This window comes from Sceloporus occidentalis, unplaced genomic scaffold (assembly GCF_023333645.1).
Source record: "Sceloporus occidentalis isolate IW3139 unplaced genomic scaffold, rSceOcc1.0.p SCAF_38, whole genome shotgun sequence".
NCBI lineage: Eukaryota > Metazoa > Chordata > Lepidosauria > Squamata > Phrynosomatidae > Sceloporus > Sceloporus occidentalis.
This window is the reverse complement of record NW_028317018.1, coordinates 3,937,495-3,955,397: the sequence shown is the minus strand read 5'-3', so window position 1 is coordinate 3,955,397 and position 17,903 is coordinate 3,937,495. Positions and strand designations below refer to the sequence as shown.

General features: G+C 39.7%; 1 protein-coding gene across 1 annotated transcript in view; it reads left to right on the top strand.

Moving 5' to 3' along the window:
• The window catches only part of LOC149290643 (tomoregulin-2-like), a 298,414-nt gene that overhangs the window by 187,485 nt on the left and 93,026 nt on the right, over nt 1-17,903 (top strand). Inside the window, exon 6 of the mRNA XM_089488490.1 lies at nt 4,731-4,879. Within this exon, the coding sequence (XP_089344616.1) occupies nt 4,731-4,879 (149 nt within the window). The remainder of the gene's footprint in view (nt 1-4,730; nt 4,880-17,903) is intronic.

Below are 17,903 nucleotides of genomic sequence, written 5' to 3'. Positions count from 1 at the left end.
TGTGTGTGGATTGGTGTATGTGTGTGGATTGGTATATGTGTGGATTGGTATATGTACGGATTGGTATATGTACGGATTGGTAAGTGTGTGAGAGTGATGGGTGTTATGCTGTACAATTTCCAATGTATTTTTCATTATATAATTATGCTCTAGTACATCATAACTCCCATCACTCTATACTGTTCCATACAGTGGCAGAGCTGGGAGACAGAGGCCTTGCACCCCCACCGCAGGACTCCTGAAAGGTAAGTGAACTTCAAAGGGGGAGAGGGTAGATAGTTAGGAGGGGGTAGATAGGGAGAAGGGAGTGAGACGTGGGGATAGGGGGTAGATAGGGAGAAGGGAGTGAGAAGGGGTAGGTAGGACAAAAGGGAGTGAGAAGGGCAATCATACTCCTATCATGCCAAGTCTGCGAGTACATCCTGGAATCTGGGCATGATAGGAATGTGATTGCTGTTAACAATCATATATATATATATTAATATTGTTATTTAATTGTTTTGTCCTATTTTGGTGCGTTACTTACTTTAAATAAAAGTGTTAGATTTTTTTTTTATGGTGTGTTGGGGGGGTCATATTCGGTTTCGGCCAGGTGAATGCTGCATTTTCGGTTTCAGTCCAGAATTCGTTTTGGTGCATCCCTACTACTAATGAAGTGGTAGGCCTACACCACATGAATGTTTGGCTTAGTATATAGTGGTAGGAGTTATGCTGCACTATTGTCAATGTCTGGCTCAATGTATAGTGATAGGGATTACGCTGTACCACCGTCAATGTGTGCCTCAGTATATAGTGGTAGGTGTTACGCTGTACAACCGTCAATGTCTGCCTCAGTATATAGTGATAACAGTAAGTGTTATGCTGTACCACCTTCAGTGTCTGCGCCGGTATATAACGGTAGAAGCTATGCAGGTGTGTGTGTGGGGGGGTGCCACATACAGGATCCGCCCCAGGTGCCAAATGCTCTAGGTACGCCCCTGACACACGGTATTTACTTTTGTGATACTGATAATCTGATTCCAATTTAAACTATATATAATATTATATTAACTAGTTCATGTTTAATTAATTATGATATTCTCCACCAAATAACTACCGTATTTTTCGCTCCATAAGACGCAGTTTTTTTCCTCCCAAAGTAGGATGAAAAATCAGCCGCGTCTTATGGAGCGAAGATGCAGGCAGGGAGGGGGGGGGCAACAATATACCGTATTGGCTCGAATATAGGCCGCACTTTTTCCCCCCACTTTAAGACTTTAAAGTGGGGGTGCGGCCTATATTCGGGGTCTAGCGCCCGACGCCCGGGACATGCAGTCCCGGGCGCCGGGCAGGCAGCGGGGTTAGGATACAGATCCCCCGCAGCGGTGCAGGGGACCTGCATCCTACTCCCCGATACGCTCAGACAGCCTCACCTGCCAGCACTTCCCACGGGGGGGGGTGCCGGCACGGGAGGTTGTCTAAGCGCATCGTGCGGATGCGTTTTACCTCTGCACCCCCCGCGGACTTACCGGAGCAGACTCCCGGGTGTCTTGCGGGGTCGGCGGGGGACGTCTACGCAATACAACTTCCGGTGCCGGATGTGCCGCACCGGAAGTTGTATTGCGTAGATGTCCCCCGCCGGCCCCGCAAGACACCCGGGAGTCTGCTCCGGTAAGTTGGGGAGGGGGGGCAGAGGGGGACAGTGGCAGCGTATCTCGGGGAGGGAGGACAGTGGTAGCATATCTCGGGGAGGGAGGACAGTGGCAGCGTATCTCGGGGAGGGAGGACAGTGGCAGCGTATCTCGGGGAGGGAGGACAGTGGTAGCATATCTCGGGGGGCGGGGGGGGCAGAGTGGCAGTATGTTTTTTGGTGCTTTTTTAAAGAAAAAAACTTTTTCTTTAAAAAAGCACCAAACTTTTAGGGTGCGGCCTATATACGGGGGCGGCCTATATCCGAGCCAATACGGTACTCACCAAAAGTGTCCCGGACAGTCTCTGTCTCGCTTCGCCGTCCAGGGGAGGTCTTCATCTGGAGACCGCCGCCTCTGTCGTCGCCTCTCCTCTTCTCTGGTCCGTTGCGACGGCTAAGGGCGGACTGGATGGAGAGGACGGGGGGATTTGACGCAAGCGCCGTGTCACGTATGGCGCCGGCGCATGCGCAGTACGGTGCTTGTAGTCCAACTACACTTCCCATCATGTCTGACCAGCTTTTTTCTGTGCAGGCATGACGGGAGGATGATGTCCTTTTTTTATAGCCCATTTTTTAGCTCAAAATATTTTTTCCTTTTTTTTCTCCTCTAAAATCTAGGTGCGTCTTATCAGCAGGTGCGTCTTATAGAGCGAAAAATACGGTAGTTAGTTTTGCCTTCTAGAATGTTTCAGCAAAATGCTGATTCTAAATTTTCCAGTAACAAATTGATTTACTGTTGCATATTAAATGCTCACTTGTTTTAGTCAGACTTTATCCATCCCTTAAGAGACTCTATTTTATGCCATGCCATGTTCACTTTAAATGGGGCACTGTGAAACATTTGTCACAGTATGGGACATAGTCACTTGTATTTCAAAGCCACAAAGCATTCAGAGGGAAACAGCAATGTCTTTAAAAGCAATCTGTCCAAGATATGTTTCTTTAATTTGCAAGCACAGAAGTGGTCAAGTGCGAAAAGCTGTGCTTCAAGTGACAAATGCTAAGGGGAACTGACACGTTCAGCTAGATTGCCCATGGGCTCTTTTGTTTTGGATGGCATTACTAACGAGATGATTCATTTTACATAGGCACAGATAGGATATTTAGTCAACAACCTGAGGCTTGTGAGAAGGAAAGCTGGAGAAACTAAGCTAGAAAATCAGTAAATGAAATCAAACTTTTTTTTTTTTTTTTTAGAACCATTAGTTCCATAATAAGTTGCTGCTTTCAGCACAAATAGGGGAAAGCAATGACCATGCTTTACTATATGCAGATTTTAATCTTTGCTAGTAAACACTATTTCTGTAAAAATACACTAACATTTTTTGTACTTTAACATGCAACAGTTCAAGTAGTTAGTCTGCCATGGATATTTTGGTTTAAACTTTTAAATCTTAGTTTCTTTGATTTCACGAAGACAAGGCAGTGGTGGCCCTTAAGGGGACTATATGGTATCTGCAACTTCGGAAAATGGGAGAAACCGAGCCAGTGGGGACTTTTAAGCTCTTGGTGTATTCGCTGGGTATAACTGCCTGATGTGCTAAACCAGCCGTCAGCTGGCATATGGTTAATGTCCTCAAGTTGGCCTGGTGGTGGTTATGTGTTCAATGCAGCTGTGATCAACCCCTTACCCACATATTCATGTCTGGTGTCTTATTGGGGAAGAATAAAGGCATTCTACTGAAATCTGTATGGAGACTATAGGCCTAAGCCAGGGGTTCTCAAACGGCGGCCCTCCAACTGCTGCAGGACTACATCTCCCATAATGCTCCTTCAGCTAAGGGGCTGGCTGAGGAGTACGGGAGATGTAGTCCTGCAGCAGCTGGAGGGCCGCAGTTTGAGAACCCCTGGCCTAAGCAGTCATGTACGATATAAGGTTTCTGCATTCCTCTTCCAGATTGGTTGCTAACTGCATGTTTTCTATGTGTTAATTGTGAACATGATTAAGATGCTGGCGTTCCCTAAAGCACACAACACAATCAGTCCCATAGAGTTCAATGCAAAACTATTTATTTATTGTAATGGTTTCCCTTTAAGCTTTAAGCCAGAGGCCATTATACTTTTTCATGTTAAAGGCCAGGGCAATTTTTGAACTTTTGCAATAGTAATATTTAGGTGACAACCTTCTAAATAGCTTCACTATACTTCAGAATCTGTATGTTTCAGGACAAGTTAAACTCTTCATAGATTCCCCATATATGCCAAGTACTAGAGTGAAAAATAATTTTCTTAAAAGCCCCACACCACTTAGTGTGTCCAATAGATATGATTGTAAATGCATGTAGATTGCACACAAGGCTTGGGGACATTACAAAACATATGGCAGGATAGGGACAAAAGAAACGGTTGAATGCCATAGTAATGCTTAAAAAATAAAATGCTGAAGAAAATATACATTACACAATTATCATATGCTTTTTGTTCCTTTGGTAAGTCTGCTTTTGGAGGCTACAACACCCACATTATCACATTTTTAATTTATGTATATTATACCTTTTACAGTGAATGGTGCGCCTTCAGCATGTTATCCAATAATATTTAGGACAAATTAACTCTGTTTCAATGAGGGCTCTGGAAAAATGGTTACATTATAAAAGCTGCTTTAAATTATTTTATGGTAACATCCCAAATTAATGAACAATCTTTTGTTCTTTCTTCTTGTGTTGTCATACCTAATAGAAGTTGCATTACATTGGCTCGGGAGTATGACTGGATTCCAAAAAGATCTGGAACTACACTGTACAATGCCCATGATCATGTGTTGTGATGGGACATCTCACTTGTAGTACAATTTCATGCTATATGGCAAAGCCTACTATTTTAACCCCACTGAAACACATGCCTGCATGGACAGGCATGTGTTAACAGGTTCAAGAACACAGAGGTGAAACTTTTACTTAATAGATGAAATCATGCATATGGTCTAATTGGTGTAAAACATCTCATAGCCAAATTTACATTTTCTTTCCACTGGCTGTTACACCAAGGACTATGTTTCCTCACCACTTCTCTTAGATCCCAAAAAGTATACTCTCTAATTTTCTTTTTTTTTTGTACTTAGGTGTGTGTGCAACATTGACTGCTCTCACATCAGCTTGAATCCAGTTTGTGCTTCCGATGGGAAATCTTACGATAATCCATGTCAAATCAAAGAGGCATCATGCCAGAAACAGGAGAAAATTGAAGTCAAGTATTTGGGTCGATGTCAAGGTAATGCCTGTAGCAAAATTCATTTTGAAGACAGTTTTTCAATTTTTATTTTTTTCTGCAGACATACGAATTTCTGAAAGATTACAGTTGAATGCATGGATGGATGAAACTTCTAGTTCAGTTAAGAAGACCAACTCAGTAAACGATTTCATAAATCTCATTTATGCGTCCCTTATTACATATGAATGTAAATTGCTCATTAACAACAATGATGCTCGTTTATGATTGTATTCTCTATTTGGTGAATTGTTTTTATGAATGTCGTAATTTCTAGATTGTAAGACCTATTTATAAACACAGTGCGCATTTATTATTCATAAAATGTATTATCTGCATTGTCATATGTGCACTGAAGATATATTAGCGCATTAAATGTACTGGTAAATAAGCACCAATCTAGTAAACCTCAAACTTAGTTGGTCCTTTACCTTGTCACATTGCTCTATAACCCTTTAGCTGTACTTTTCCACGATATTAGGAGTGAATACTCTTATTTTGCATCTTCTGATCATCTAATAGTTGGAAAAGCTCTCTTGTCCTAGCATGTTATCCTCTCCTCTAAATATAGGTCCACTTTGTACTTTGCAAAACCATTTGTGTATTGGAATGATGGCAGTGTGTATACAGAATGGTGAGCCCTGACTGATGGTACCCACCCAATTTACCTCTATGCAATAACAACAGACACCAGAAAATGGGTTGAAAAGGCCACAGCCGATTTATTTATTAACCATGTCATTGCCATGCAACCTTAGGCCCAACACCTTGTTGCGTTAACAGGGCAAAGACTACCAAAACTGAACACATAAATATAATAAATAACATCAACAAAGATCAATAATAAACAAAAACCCATTAAGCCTACAAGCCAATCTAGGAACCACCACACAAAGAAGGACATACCTTATATATATATAGATATATATATGATATATATAGATATATCATATCATATATATATATATATATATATATATATATATGATATATATAGATATATATATATATCTATCATATATATATCATATATATATATATATATATCATATATATATATATATATATATATATATATATATATCATATATGTCACGCACAGCGTTAGATAGAACCTGTAGTCAGGTAGAACAACACGTGCAAGTCCAACAGACAGATAAGTCCAGTGCAGAATAGCCGAGGAGGAAGCCGGAAGTCAGGATCCTTGCAGGGTAAGCCGAGGTCAGGGAGCCAGAAGTCAGAATCGTCGTGGAGGAAGCCAGAGTCAAACGCCAGGGAAACAGGAACAAGCCGAGTCGGTAACGGGAAATCACACAGGAACGCCTACTGAGGAATAGACACTATACAAGATAGGTACGACCATCAGAAGGCAAAGCTGGAAGGTTTCTGAGTCCCTTAAGTAGGCAGAGGAAGTTAGGCATCAATTAGCGTTTTCCCGCCAAATTTTCTAAGTGCTGTTACATCACTTCCGGTCTGCCGCCATTTTGGGATTGGCAGAAGAACGCGGCGGTTGAGGCTGCTGTGTTGAGGCGGGGGGTCTTCCCCTTCTCCGCGGCTGCTGCGGCTGTAGCGGCAAGGTGGGGGGTCTCCCCCTTCTCCGTGACGGTTGAGGCTGCTGCGGCAAGGCGGGGGGTCTCCCCCTTCTCCGTGGCGGCTGATGCTGCTGTGATGAAGCGGAGGGTCTCCCTCTTCTCCGTGGCGGCTGCCGATCTGCGGACCCGGAGGAACCGGCAGCCAGGTACGTGACAATATATAAATATATGATATATATATATCATACACTGACCATCTCACACCAACATATACACATACACTGCACTCACACCCCTTTCTCCCCATCTCTTACGTTATCTTTCTATCTTCTTTCTTCCATCCAGTTGTGGGAGCGCGAGGTCTGTCATTTCAGACCTCTGTTTACTGCTCCCTCATCACTACGCGCCGGCAATTGATGGCGAGCGCCGGGACATGACGTCATCCCCGCGCTCGGCATCAATAGCCTGCGCGTAGTGATTAGGGAGCAGGGAAGCCGAGGTCTGAAGTGCCAGACCTCAAGCTCCCTAATGTTGGGCTAGTTAGAGGGAGGTCGTGATCTCCCCAACCAGCCCTGCTGATCAGGGCTAGTTGGGGAGATCACGATCTTGCACCTACCTCGGCTCGGCCCTGAAGACCGGCCCAGGGGAGGTGGTTTCTCCACTCGCACCTCCCCTAGAGGCTTAGTGGGGCTCGGTAAGTAAGTATACCCGGCGTATAAGACGATCCCTGACTTTTGAGAAGATTTTCTCGGGTTAGAAAGTCGTCTTATACGCCAGAATATACGGTACTTTTATTACCACTTATTTTAATATGTAAAACAAATGTGTGAATTAACGTAACTTTACTAAGCTCGTCAAATCTTGTGCAAGGGAGATTTCTATTAGGTTTTGACTATTGTGGCTTTATATTCCACACAGAATGAGCTTTTTTGTATTTTATTGGAAAATCCATTGCACAACATTAATGTACTTTATGAGCTTTGCACTCATGGGGATTTAGATTCGAAATATTCTAATTGTGAGTCAGCTCAAGTCATGCTGATTCAAACTATGCATCTGTGTGTTTACCGAGCATAAATCAGACAAAATGTTTTAAATAAAAGCTGCCTCTGGAGAATATTATCTTGTTTTCTATCCCATTCCTTTTAAACAAAGCAATTTACAAAGGCTATTTTCTAACAGACCTGTTCTTTAGTTCTCTAAATCTTAATTCTGCTCAAACCTAATGTGAACATTCTTCTTTTGGGCCACAGGAGGAATACTAGTTCATGGAAAGGCTTTAGCACATTTTTGCTCTAAAGTAACACAAGGGGTTACCCCTCTTCTTTCATAAATCAAATCAATTGCAGTTTAAGTATATTTTAGACAAGTTAATTTAAACTTAAAGTCAATGAAAAGACTGATTTGAAAAGGAAAGCAATTAAAGTAGTATATGTTTTCATAGCTGTCAACAGTCGCAACAACTTGGCTTATGTCTTAGCCTTCAGCTGCCCACCAAATGTCCTGACTGTAGGGAATACATTGTCCAAATCAGGTCCTGAGGATAAAGAAAATGATGGAGCTTTGGGTTTTGTGGAATTCCAATTTGTCACTGCAGTATCCACTAAATGTGGGTAGAATATGATAGAACAAAGTTGCTCATGTATACCAGCTTAGGAATGATTACAGTTAAATTTTTAGAGATGACCTTGTAAGGAATCCTGCAAAAAAGTGAGGATTAATGCATGTAAACGAGACCTTAAAATGCAATGGATATTAGTTAACAAGAGGCAATCTATGGATACATAGCTTTGAGCTATGACCCAGAATCAAGTGGCCAGGTACATACTAGGTGAGGAGATGAATAGAAAAACGGAAGGCTAACACTAGTACATGCCCAAGGCACTTTTTAACTCTCTCCAAACAGGAGAGCCTACCTAATCCACAAATATGACCCAAGGTATTAAAGTGACACTTCTAACCACTGCTTCCTGGATTTATAACTATAATTCTGCACTGTGCCCTATAAAATGTTTGGTCACAAACGCTTACCCAAAAGAAGGAAATAAATCTTCCTTTGGATGGCACAGTAATATCAGCAAGTATATTAAAGCAGATCTACTACATTCCCAAAATCCTTTGCATTTTTAGTCATGCTAATATAATTGCAAAAATGTTTTCTCATGATCAATTCACCTTTTAAGCATAAACATAGGATAAGCTAACACAACCTGCCATTGTAACTTAGAAGTGATGGTTGCTGATAAAGGGCCTCTTTACACCTATGAAGATTTATCATGACATATCAGCCTTTTACAGCTATAATAGTCAATTACAAGTAATATTAAAGACCGTGCTGTGTTCACAAAACAAATGATCCCAGAGTCTTAAAAACATCGGGAATAGCTCATCTATCTAAGCACAAATAACACAAAGAAATGAAAAAAAATATATAATTAAAAATTAACTTTTATTACGTAAAGTTAAAAACCTCAAATAGTTAATAGGAAATCCCCCAACCCAACAGATATCAAAAAGCTTATTTAGCCATAAAGATTGGTCACAAATAGAAAACATAAGTAAAATACACTACTCCTATAGTTAATACACACCACATCCCATATGGTACTACTATAGTGAATATATAGTAACATAGTAACATAGTTCATAAGGTTGAAAAAAGACCAAAGTCAATCAAGTTCAACCTATATACATATTGTGTCCCTACTGTGTTGATCCAGAGGAAGGCAAAAAAACCCTTATGAAGCAGAAGCCAATTGCCCCATACCAGGGGGAAAATTCCTTCCAGACTCCAAATATGGCAATCAGAATAAATCCCTGGATCAACGTTCTGTCCCTATTAATCTAATATCCATAACTTGTCATATTATTGCTTTCAAGAAACATGTCCAGGCTCCTTTTGAACTCTTTTATTGAGTTTACCATTACCACTTCCTCTGGCAGAGAGTTCCATAATCTCACCGCTCTTACTGTAAAGAACCCCCGTCTGTGCTGGTGTAGAAACCTTCTTTCCTCCAGCCGTAGAGGATGTCCCCTTGTTATAGATACAGTCCTGGGTATAAATAGGTCCTGGGAGTGATCTCTGTACTGCCCCCTTATATATTTATACATAGTTATTAAGTCCCCTTTAAGCCGTCTTTTTTCCAAACTAAATAACCCTCATTCTGATAATCTTTCTGGGTACTGTAGTCCTCCCATTCCCCTTATTACTCTGGTTGCCCGTCTTTGAACCTTCTCCAGCTCCACTATATCTTTCTTGTACACTGGTGCCCAGTACTGTACACAGTATTCCATGTGTGGTCTGACTAGTGACTTGTACAGTGGTAGAATTATTTCCTTGTCGTGGGCATCTATGCCCCTTTTGATGCACCCCATGATTTTATTTGCCTTAGCAGCAGCTGCCTGACACTGGTCGCTACAGGTAAATTTACTGTTAACTAAAACTCCTAAGTCCCTTTCCATGTCAGTCGTCCCCAGTGTTTTCCCATTTAATACATATTCCCAGCCTGGATTTTTCTTCCCCATGTGCATAACCTTACATTTATCTGTGTTGAACCTCATCTGCCACATCCCAGCCCAAGCCTCCAACCTATGCAGATCCATTTGTAATCGTGCACTGTCCTCTATTGTGTTAACCACGTTACAGAGCTTAGTATCATCTGCAAAGATTGATACTTTACTATACAATCCCAAAATAGGGACCCAAAACTGACCCCTGTGGTACCCCACTAGCAACAGTCACCCACTCAGAGTATGTACCATTAATAACCACCCTCAGTTTCCTATCACTGAGCCAGTTACTTACCCACATACACACATTCTCCCCCAGCCCAAGCATTCTCATTTTATGTACCAGCCTTTTATGTGGCACCGTATAAAATGCTTTGGAAAAATCAAGATATACGACATCCAGCGATTCACCCCGATCCAGTCTTGAGCTCACCTCCTCATAAAAGCTGATCAGGTTAGTTTGACAGGACCGATCCCTTGTAAACCCATGCTGAGATGGAGTCATACATGTATTTTCATTGAGATACTCCAAAATAGCATCTCTTAGGAAACCCTCAAACAGTTTACACACAACAGAAGTTAAACTAACGGGCCTATAATTCCCCGGGTCACTTTTTGTCCCCTTTTTGAATATTGGCACAACATTTGTCCTTGGGAACAGACCCTGTCACTATAGAGTCCTTGAATATTAGAAATAGGGGTCTGGCTATTACATTACTTAACTCCCTTAGAACGCGGGGGTGAATGCCATCTGGACCTGGTGATTTGTCTATTTTGATTTTTTTTAGGCGGCACTGCACTTCTTCCTGGGTTAGACAGGCGACATGTACTGGGGCATTTATCTCATCCTGCTGTATATTACCTGGCATTTCATTTTCCTCTGTGAATACAGCAGAGAAGAATATATTTAATAGATTAGCTTTTTCCTGATCCCCGTCTATAACTTCTCCGACATTACTTTTTAAGGGGCCAACGCTTTCATTTTTAACCTTTTTACTATTTATATAGTTAAAGAACATTTTGGGGTTTGTTTTACTCTCTTTGGCAATGAGTCTTTCTGTCTCCACTTTTGCTGCTTTTATCTGATTTTTACATATTTTATTTTTTTCCCGATAGGTTTTTAGTGCTTCCTCACTGCCTTCCTGTTTTAGTAGCTTAAATGCCTTTTTTTGGCCATTTATTGCCCCCTTTACATTTTTATTTATCCACATTGGTTTTCTCTTGTTCCTGACTCTTTTATTCCCATACGGTATGTACCTTTCACAGTGAGAATTTAAGATATTCTTAAAAATCTCCCATTGAGTGTCTGTACTCTTGTTTTTGAGGACATTTTCCCAATTTACAGTGTTAAGGGCTTCTCTTAGTTGATCAAACTTTGCCTTCCTAAAGTTCATAGTTCTTGTGGCTCCTCTAAGAGTTCCCTTATTGAAGGACAAGTTATAATGTATAGTATAGTGTATATATGTGTAGTAAATCAAACTGGGCTTGAGATCATTCAAAGTATACTATTTGCCCCAAGTACTATAGTGTATGTCCCTATACTGGACATCAGCCGGCACATCCGTGCCTGGTTGTGAATGGCATTATGAGCTGAAACGCTTTGTGACCCGATTGTTCCTCAGAATAAGCTGCCTAATCTACCGGGGCAAAGATGAAAGACAAAAAATGGCTTTGTTAGGGGCTAACCATAATCAAGAATGGCAGGGGTTTTTAAATATAGTAAAATATTTTGTAAACCTAACCTAAGTAAAAATTTTGGTACCTAACGCAAAAGGGAAACAATAACCAATCACAAACTGCTAATTCCGTTTATGTTATCAATTACCATGAAAGCCAAATATGTCCAATTATCCAGAGATCACTACCTAAAGGGGTGTGGACATATACAGCCAAAGAAGCCAATTCATTTTAAGTTAAACTTGCAAAGTAAATACATATTAAAAGTATCAAAGCGTTGTTACACCTAAATGATCAACTGGGCATTTGAATGCCATGCCACTAAGCGTAGCATTTGGTCCATAAGGCTGAAAGTATTAACCACAGAATGAGCAATCAAGTCTATCATGTTAACTAACTTACATTATACATCAAAAATTGTCCATAACAACGTTTAACTACACTGTATTTCTGATCAATTTCATGTTATTTTAATGGACAAAATTAGCTTTTCTTTCAAAACTAAGTGACCTCAAACTTTTGAATGGTAGTACATATAATTGTGGATGTAGATTAAGTATTTGTCCTCATGAATGATCTCCCTTCCCTTTTTGGTGGCAGCAAGTTGATTATGGGTGCATTTGTAAGGGTATGGGTAAGGGAAAGATAATGAGATAGGAAATTAATTTATATGCTAGTTCTACTTCTTTGAAACCAATATCAAGTACCTTTAGATACTGTAGTCACTTACATATACAATGATGTAATTCTTGTTCCACTAAAAATGTGTCATTATTTATTGGTCATTGTATATGTGTGGCTTGTTTGATTTTATTACATGATATCGGTACATATTTTGTTGTATGGATTCACAGATACTGATCTGTCTTGTGATTCTCAGATATAAAGGTATTTTCGTTATTGAAAACTTTTGACTTTTGTGCTTAACACTCTCAGATAAACTATGCTGTTATATAAGAACAGATTTTACGTTTTCATAAAAAGCCAACATTGAACACCAAATGATGAGCATAATTCTCATTCGGGATAAACAGAGGTATAGCTTGTTGATTGCTGTGGGGACCAGCTGGCTGCCTAAAGACCTAAGGAGACTAGTGCCAACCAATCCCCATTACTTTCTTGCATGTGGTAGCTCCTGGAGGTACCACATGTATAGTTTTTAGCAAAGTGACCCAGTCAATGGCTTCACCTTCCCTTCATGAGTTGGAGAGGCAGATAAAGTGCTGCACAGCAGTATGTTTCACTGGGGATCATATAAATTATACCCTGCAGCTGATCATACGATTTGTGTCAATTTGACCTTATGTTCAGTATGTTACTAAGAGGCATAACGGAATTGTTAGGAGAACATTTTATATTTTTTCTATGCTTCATAACTCTTAAAATGCCCAAGAAATTACAAAATGCTGAACTTTCATGAATCAACAATATATCTTTCCAGTCTGACATAGATTAGATTTTTTTGGCAAACCAAATGTCATTAAGTAGATTTAATCTTTGTAGTTAGAATTTAGAAGTAATGTCTGCAACATAATTTAAAAACACCTGTTTTAAGTAGATAAATGTAATTGAGATAAACATGCACCCCCATTTTCTATGCTCCATATATCTACTACCTTTTCTGCTGCATAGTAAATGTTATGATTTATAGAGAACTCAGAGCTCAGTTCCCAAGGGGTCCAGTTTGTTTACAGTTTTTACATTTCCTTGCTTTTCAGTTTAGTGGAGAATCAGTATCATTTGTGGCTTGCAGCTGAAATAAAAAACGTTGTTGCACAAAATCCAACATTAATGCAGACATACCTCATGCAGTGGAGGTGGGTAAAAAATGAAAACTGAGGAGGGCACCTAAAATTGATCATCATTCCAAATGCCTACTAGCAGGTCATTAACTGTGACCGAATAGCAGAGCCAAAACCATCCAGGTTTCATCAGTTACTCTGCCTCTCACTGCCATGTTTATGATCAGTGGCAAGAGAGCCTTTGTGTCTTAAAACTACCCTCATTACTATACCTTTAAGTAACACCTCCATCCCACCCCAACCATATGTTTTTGAAAACTAGACACCCCAAGTTATTTCAAATACTGGTATTTTAATCAATTCCATGTACACATTTTACCACCAGCCTTTGTCAAAGTTTGTGGTAGTATTTTTGTGTGGTTTCTTTTATACATTGCAAGTCAGGTATGAATTTACAGCCCGGTATATGCCACAGCCAAACAACACCACAATATGTATTCAGCAACATCTTCTGAGTACAATAAAATCACCCATGGATAGGTTGTTTGGAGGCTAAAAGGCAACATTTAGGAGGTGCACAAAACAAAATTCTTTCCTGGTAATGAAGGGATAAAAGCACTTCTTCTAATCACTAATGTGTCATCTGCAAAAAAGGGACCGTCATTTGTTAAAACGGGTAAAAAAAATCGATCCGTGATCGATTTTTTTACCCAAACGGCGTTGCTGTAATGCCTCAACCTCGAGGCATTCAGCAACGCCATGATCGGAATCAGGGGCCATGTCTGGCCCCTCCCTGGGGCGTCAACATCCGCCATACAATGTATGGCGGCGGACGCCCGTTTTAAAAGTGTTTAGGAGGCGATCAACGATCACCTCCTAAACTTAAATGGTGTCGCTGGAATGCCTCGATCAGGAGGCATCCAGCGACACCAAACACTTACCTCTTGATGGACTGTGACCGCTCCGGAGAGCGGTCACAGCCGCAGCTGCCGGTGATCTTCGCCATCAGCAAGATGGCGGCGACCCGGGAAAAAAAATAATAAAGACGAAAAAGTTCGCTAGACGGTCTCCTGACCCTCTAGAGAACTCTGGCTCCACTTGCAGGTTGAATACAGGTACTGCATTCAACCATGCAAGTCAATGGAGCTCAGCTTTCTAATCACAGTGTGATTAGCAAAAAATAAATTAAAAATAAAATAAAATTAATAATCATTAGAAAAAAAATAGTAAAAAAACAGTAAAATGTAAAAATAATTTCCCTCTGATGTCACTATCAGGGGAACCTTCAAGTTGAAAAAAAATCTTAAAAATGTTTTAAAAAAGGCAAAAAAAATTTAAAATATATATATAAAAAATATAGCACATTAGGTTAAAACAATTCTCGCATGGAAAGAGTTAAAATACTGGCATATTAAATGCCCATGGGGTCTCTACTTTAAAAAAATGTATGATTTGATGGGGTAAATTGAATTGGCCGGGTTCAACAATGTCCCAATTAACACGGGGGGAAGGATGGCCACACATCTAATTTCCAATTAGAAAAATGCACACGTACCAAATGTGGCCTTTTAGTTCCCCCCAAAAATGACAAACCCATGCATGTGGGGTATCACTGTACTCAGGAGATGTTGCTGAACACATATTGGGGTGTCGTGTGACAGCGGCATATACCAGAAGCTGTAAATTCATACATAAAGTAGGTGTGTGTGGGAAAAATACACACACAAAAATACTACTGCAAACTTTGAAAAAATGCTGGTGGTAAAATGTGTGCATGCAAAGAGTTAAAATACCAGCATTTAAAATACCCTGGGGTGTCTCGTTTTCAAAAATATATGGCTTTATTGGGCACACTGAAATGGCCCGGCTCAAAGATGTACCAAATAGGGCATGGGCAGTGGATCCCCAAATGCCAAAGTTCTACATTGAAAAATGTGCACGCTCCAAATGTGGCCCTTTTGCCCCCAAACAGCCAGACAAAATCATTCATGTGGGGTATCACTGCGCTCAGGAGATGTTGCTGAACACATATTGGGGTGTTTTGTGATAGTGACATATACGAGAACTTTTTAATTCATACCTGAAGTAAAATGTGTGTGACAAAACAAATGCAAAAAAATGACTACCACAAAGTTTGACAAAGACTGGTGGTAGATATGGTGCATGGAAAGAGTTAAAATACTAGCATTTGAAATACCCTGGGGTGTCTAGTTTTCAAAAATATATGGCTTTATTGGGCACACTGAAATGGCCCGGCTCAAAGATGTGCCAAATAGGGCATGGGCAGTGGATCCCCAAATGCCAAAGTTCAACATTGAAAATGCGCATGCCCCAAATGTGGCCCTTTTGCCCCCAAACACCCAGGCAAAATCATTCATGTGAGGTATCACTGTACTCAGGAGATGTTGCTAAACACATATTGGGGTGTTTTATGATAGTGACATATACCAGAACCTGTTTATTCATACCTAAAGTAAAGTGTGTGAAAAAACAAATGCAAAAAAAATGACTACCATAAAGTTTGACAAAGGCTGATGGTAGAATTAGTGCTTGGAAAGGGTTAAAATACTAGCACTTGGAATACCCTGGGCTGTCTAGTTTTAAAAATATATGACTTGATGTGGTAAATTGCATGGGCCGGCTTCAAAGATACCCGAAATGGCACATGGGGGGAAGAATTACCAGATTTGGAAAAAAAAGGCTTTGAAATAGCAAAACGCTACCTGTACTTTTTGCCCCATAATGTGTAGAAAAAAGCAAAAAAACATAAAAACATTGGGTATTTCTAAACTCAGGACAAATAGTAGAATCTATTTAGCAGGTTTTTTCATTACCTTTTATAGATGAGTAAAAGTTAGAAACAGTCATTTTTTCTAAATTTTTCACCATATTTTATACTTTTTTTAATAGTAAATAATATGATACAATCAAAACAATGTCATCTAAAGAAAGCCCTTCTTGTCCTGAAAAAAACAATATCTAATGTGTGTGGGTTCAGTAAACGGGAAAGAAGAAAATTACAACTAAACATGAGCAGCGCAGAAATGTTAAAATGGCCATTGTCACGAAGGGTACAAAAAGTAAAATCAGCCTTTGTCACGAAGGGGTTAAAGATGTGAAGATATTTTCATTAAAATACTTTTGGATATTAAATATTTTTGGCAACATTCTTGCAACACTTTCAGACAATAAATGTCTTTATACAAGAAAAGACTACAGCTCTTCTTCTTTGTTATTCATGTTATTCATGTACATGTTTAACCCCTTAAGGACCGGGCTCATTTTTCGTTTTGTAGCCTGTGGGACCGAGGCTGTTTTGACACTTTTGTGGTGCTTGTGTTCAGCTGTAATTTTCTCCTCACCCATTTAGTGTACCCACATAAGTTATATATTGTTTTTTTCAGGACAAGATGGGCTTTCTTCAGATACCATTATTTTGATCGTATCATCTTATTTACTATAAAAAAATAAAAAAAACATGGTGAAAGATTGAAAAAAAACACATTTTATGACTTTTATTTGAAAAATCTTTTACTCACCTAAAAAAGCAAGTAAAAAAACTAGCTAAATAGATTCTACTACTTGTCCTGAGTTTAGAAATACCCAGTGTTTTTATGTTTTTTTGCTGTTTTTTGTAAGTTATAGGGCAATAAGTACAAGCAGCGTTTTATGATTTCCAAATCTTTTTTAACAAATCTGGTCAGTCTGCCTCCATCTCCTCTTTGGAATATCTTTGAAGCCGGTTAACTCAATTTAACCCATTCAAACCATATATAATGCTGTTATTTTAACCCTTTCCATGCACCAATTATAGAACTACACTTTGTCAAACTTTGTAATAGTCATTTTTTTTATTTTTTTTTTCACACAAATTGTACTTTAGTTATAGATATACAGGTCCTGGTATATGTCACTGTCAAACAACCCCCCAATATGTGTTCAGGAACATCTCCTGAGTACAGCGATACCCCACATGCATGGGTTTGTCAGATTGTTTGGCTGGTAAAAGGCTACTTTTGGGGCATGCGTAATCCAGGTGGTCATTTGGTCATTCTGCCTCCATCTCCTCTTTGGAATATCTTTGAAGCGGGTTAACTCAATTTAACCCATTCAAACCATATATTTTTGAAAACTAGACACCCCAGGGTATTCCAAATGCTGTTATTTTAACCCTTTCCATGCACCAATTATAGAACTACACTTTGTCAAACTTTGTAATAGTAATTTTTTTTATTTTTTTTTTCACACAAATTGTACTTTAGTTATAGATATACAGGTTCTGGTATATGTCACTGTCAAACACCCCAATGTGTGTTCAGGAACATCTCCTGAGTGCAGTGATACCCGACATGCATGGGTTTGTCGGGTTGTTTGAGATTTAAAATGCCACATTTGGGAAGTGTGCTTTTTTTCTCCATTTTGGTCAGTCTGTACCTATGCCCTATCTTTGAGCTCAGCCACTCCAATTTACCCCATCAGCCATTTTTTATATATATTAGACACCCCTTGGGTATTTGAAGTGCTTTTATTTTAACTCTTTGTTGAGATTTTTGAGAATTTTAGCAC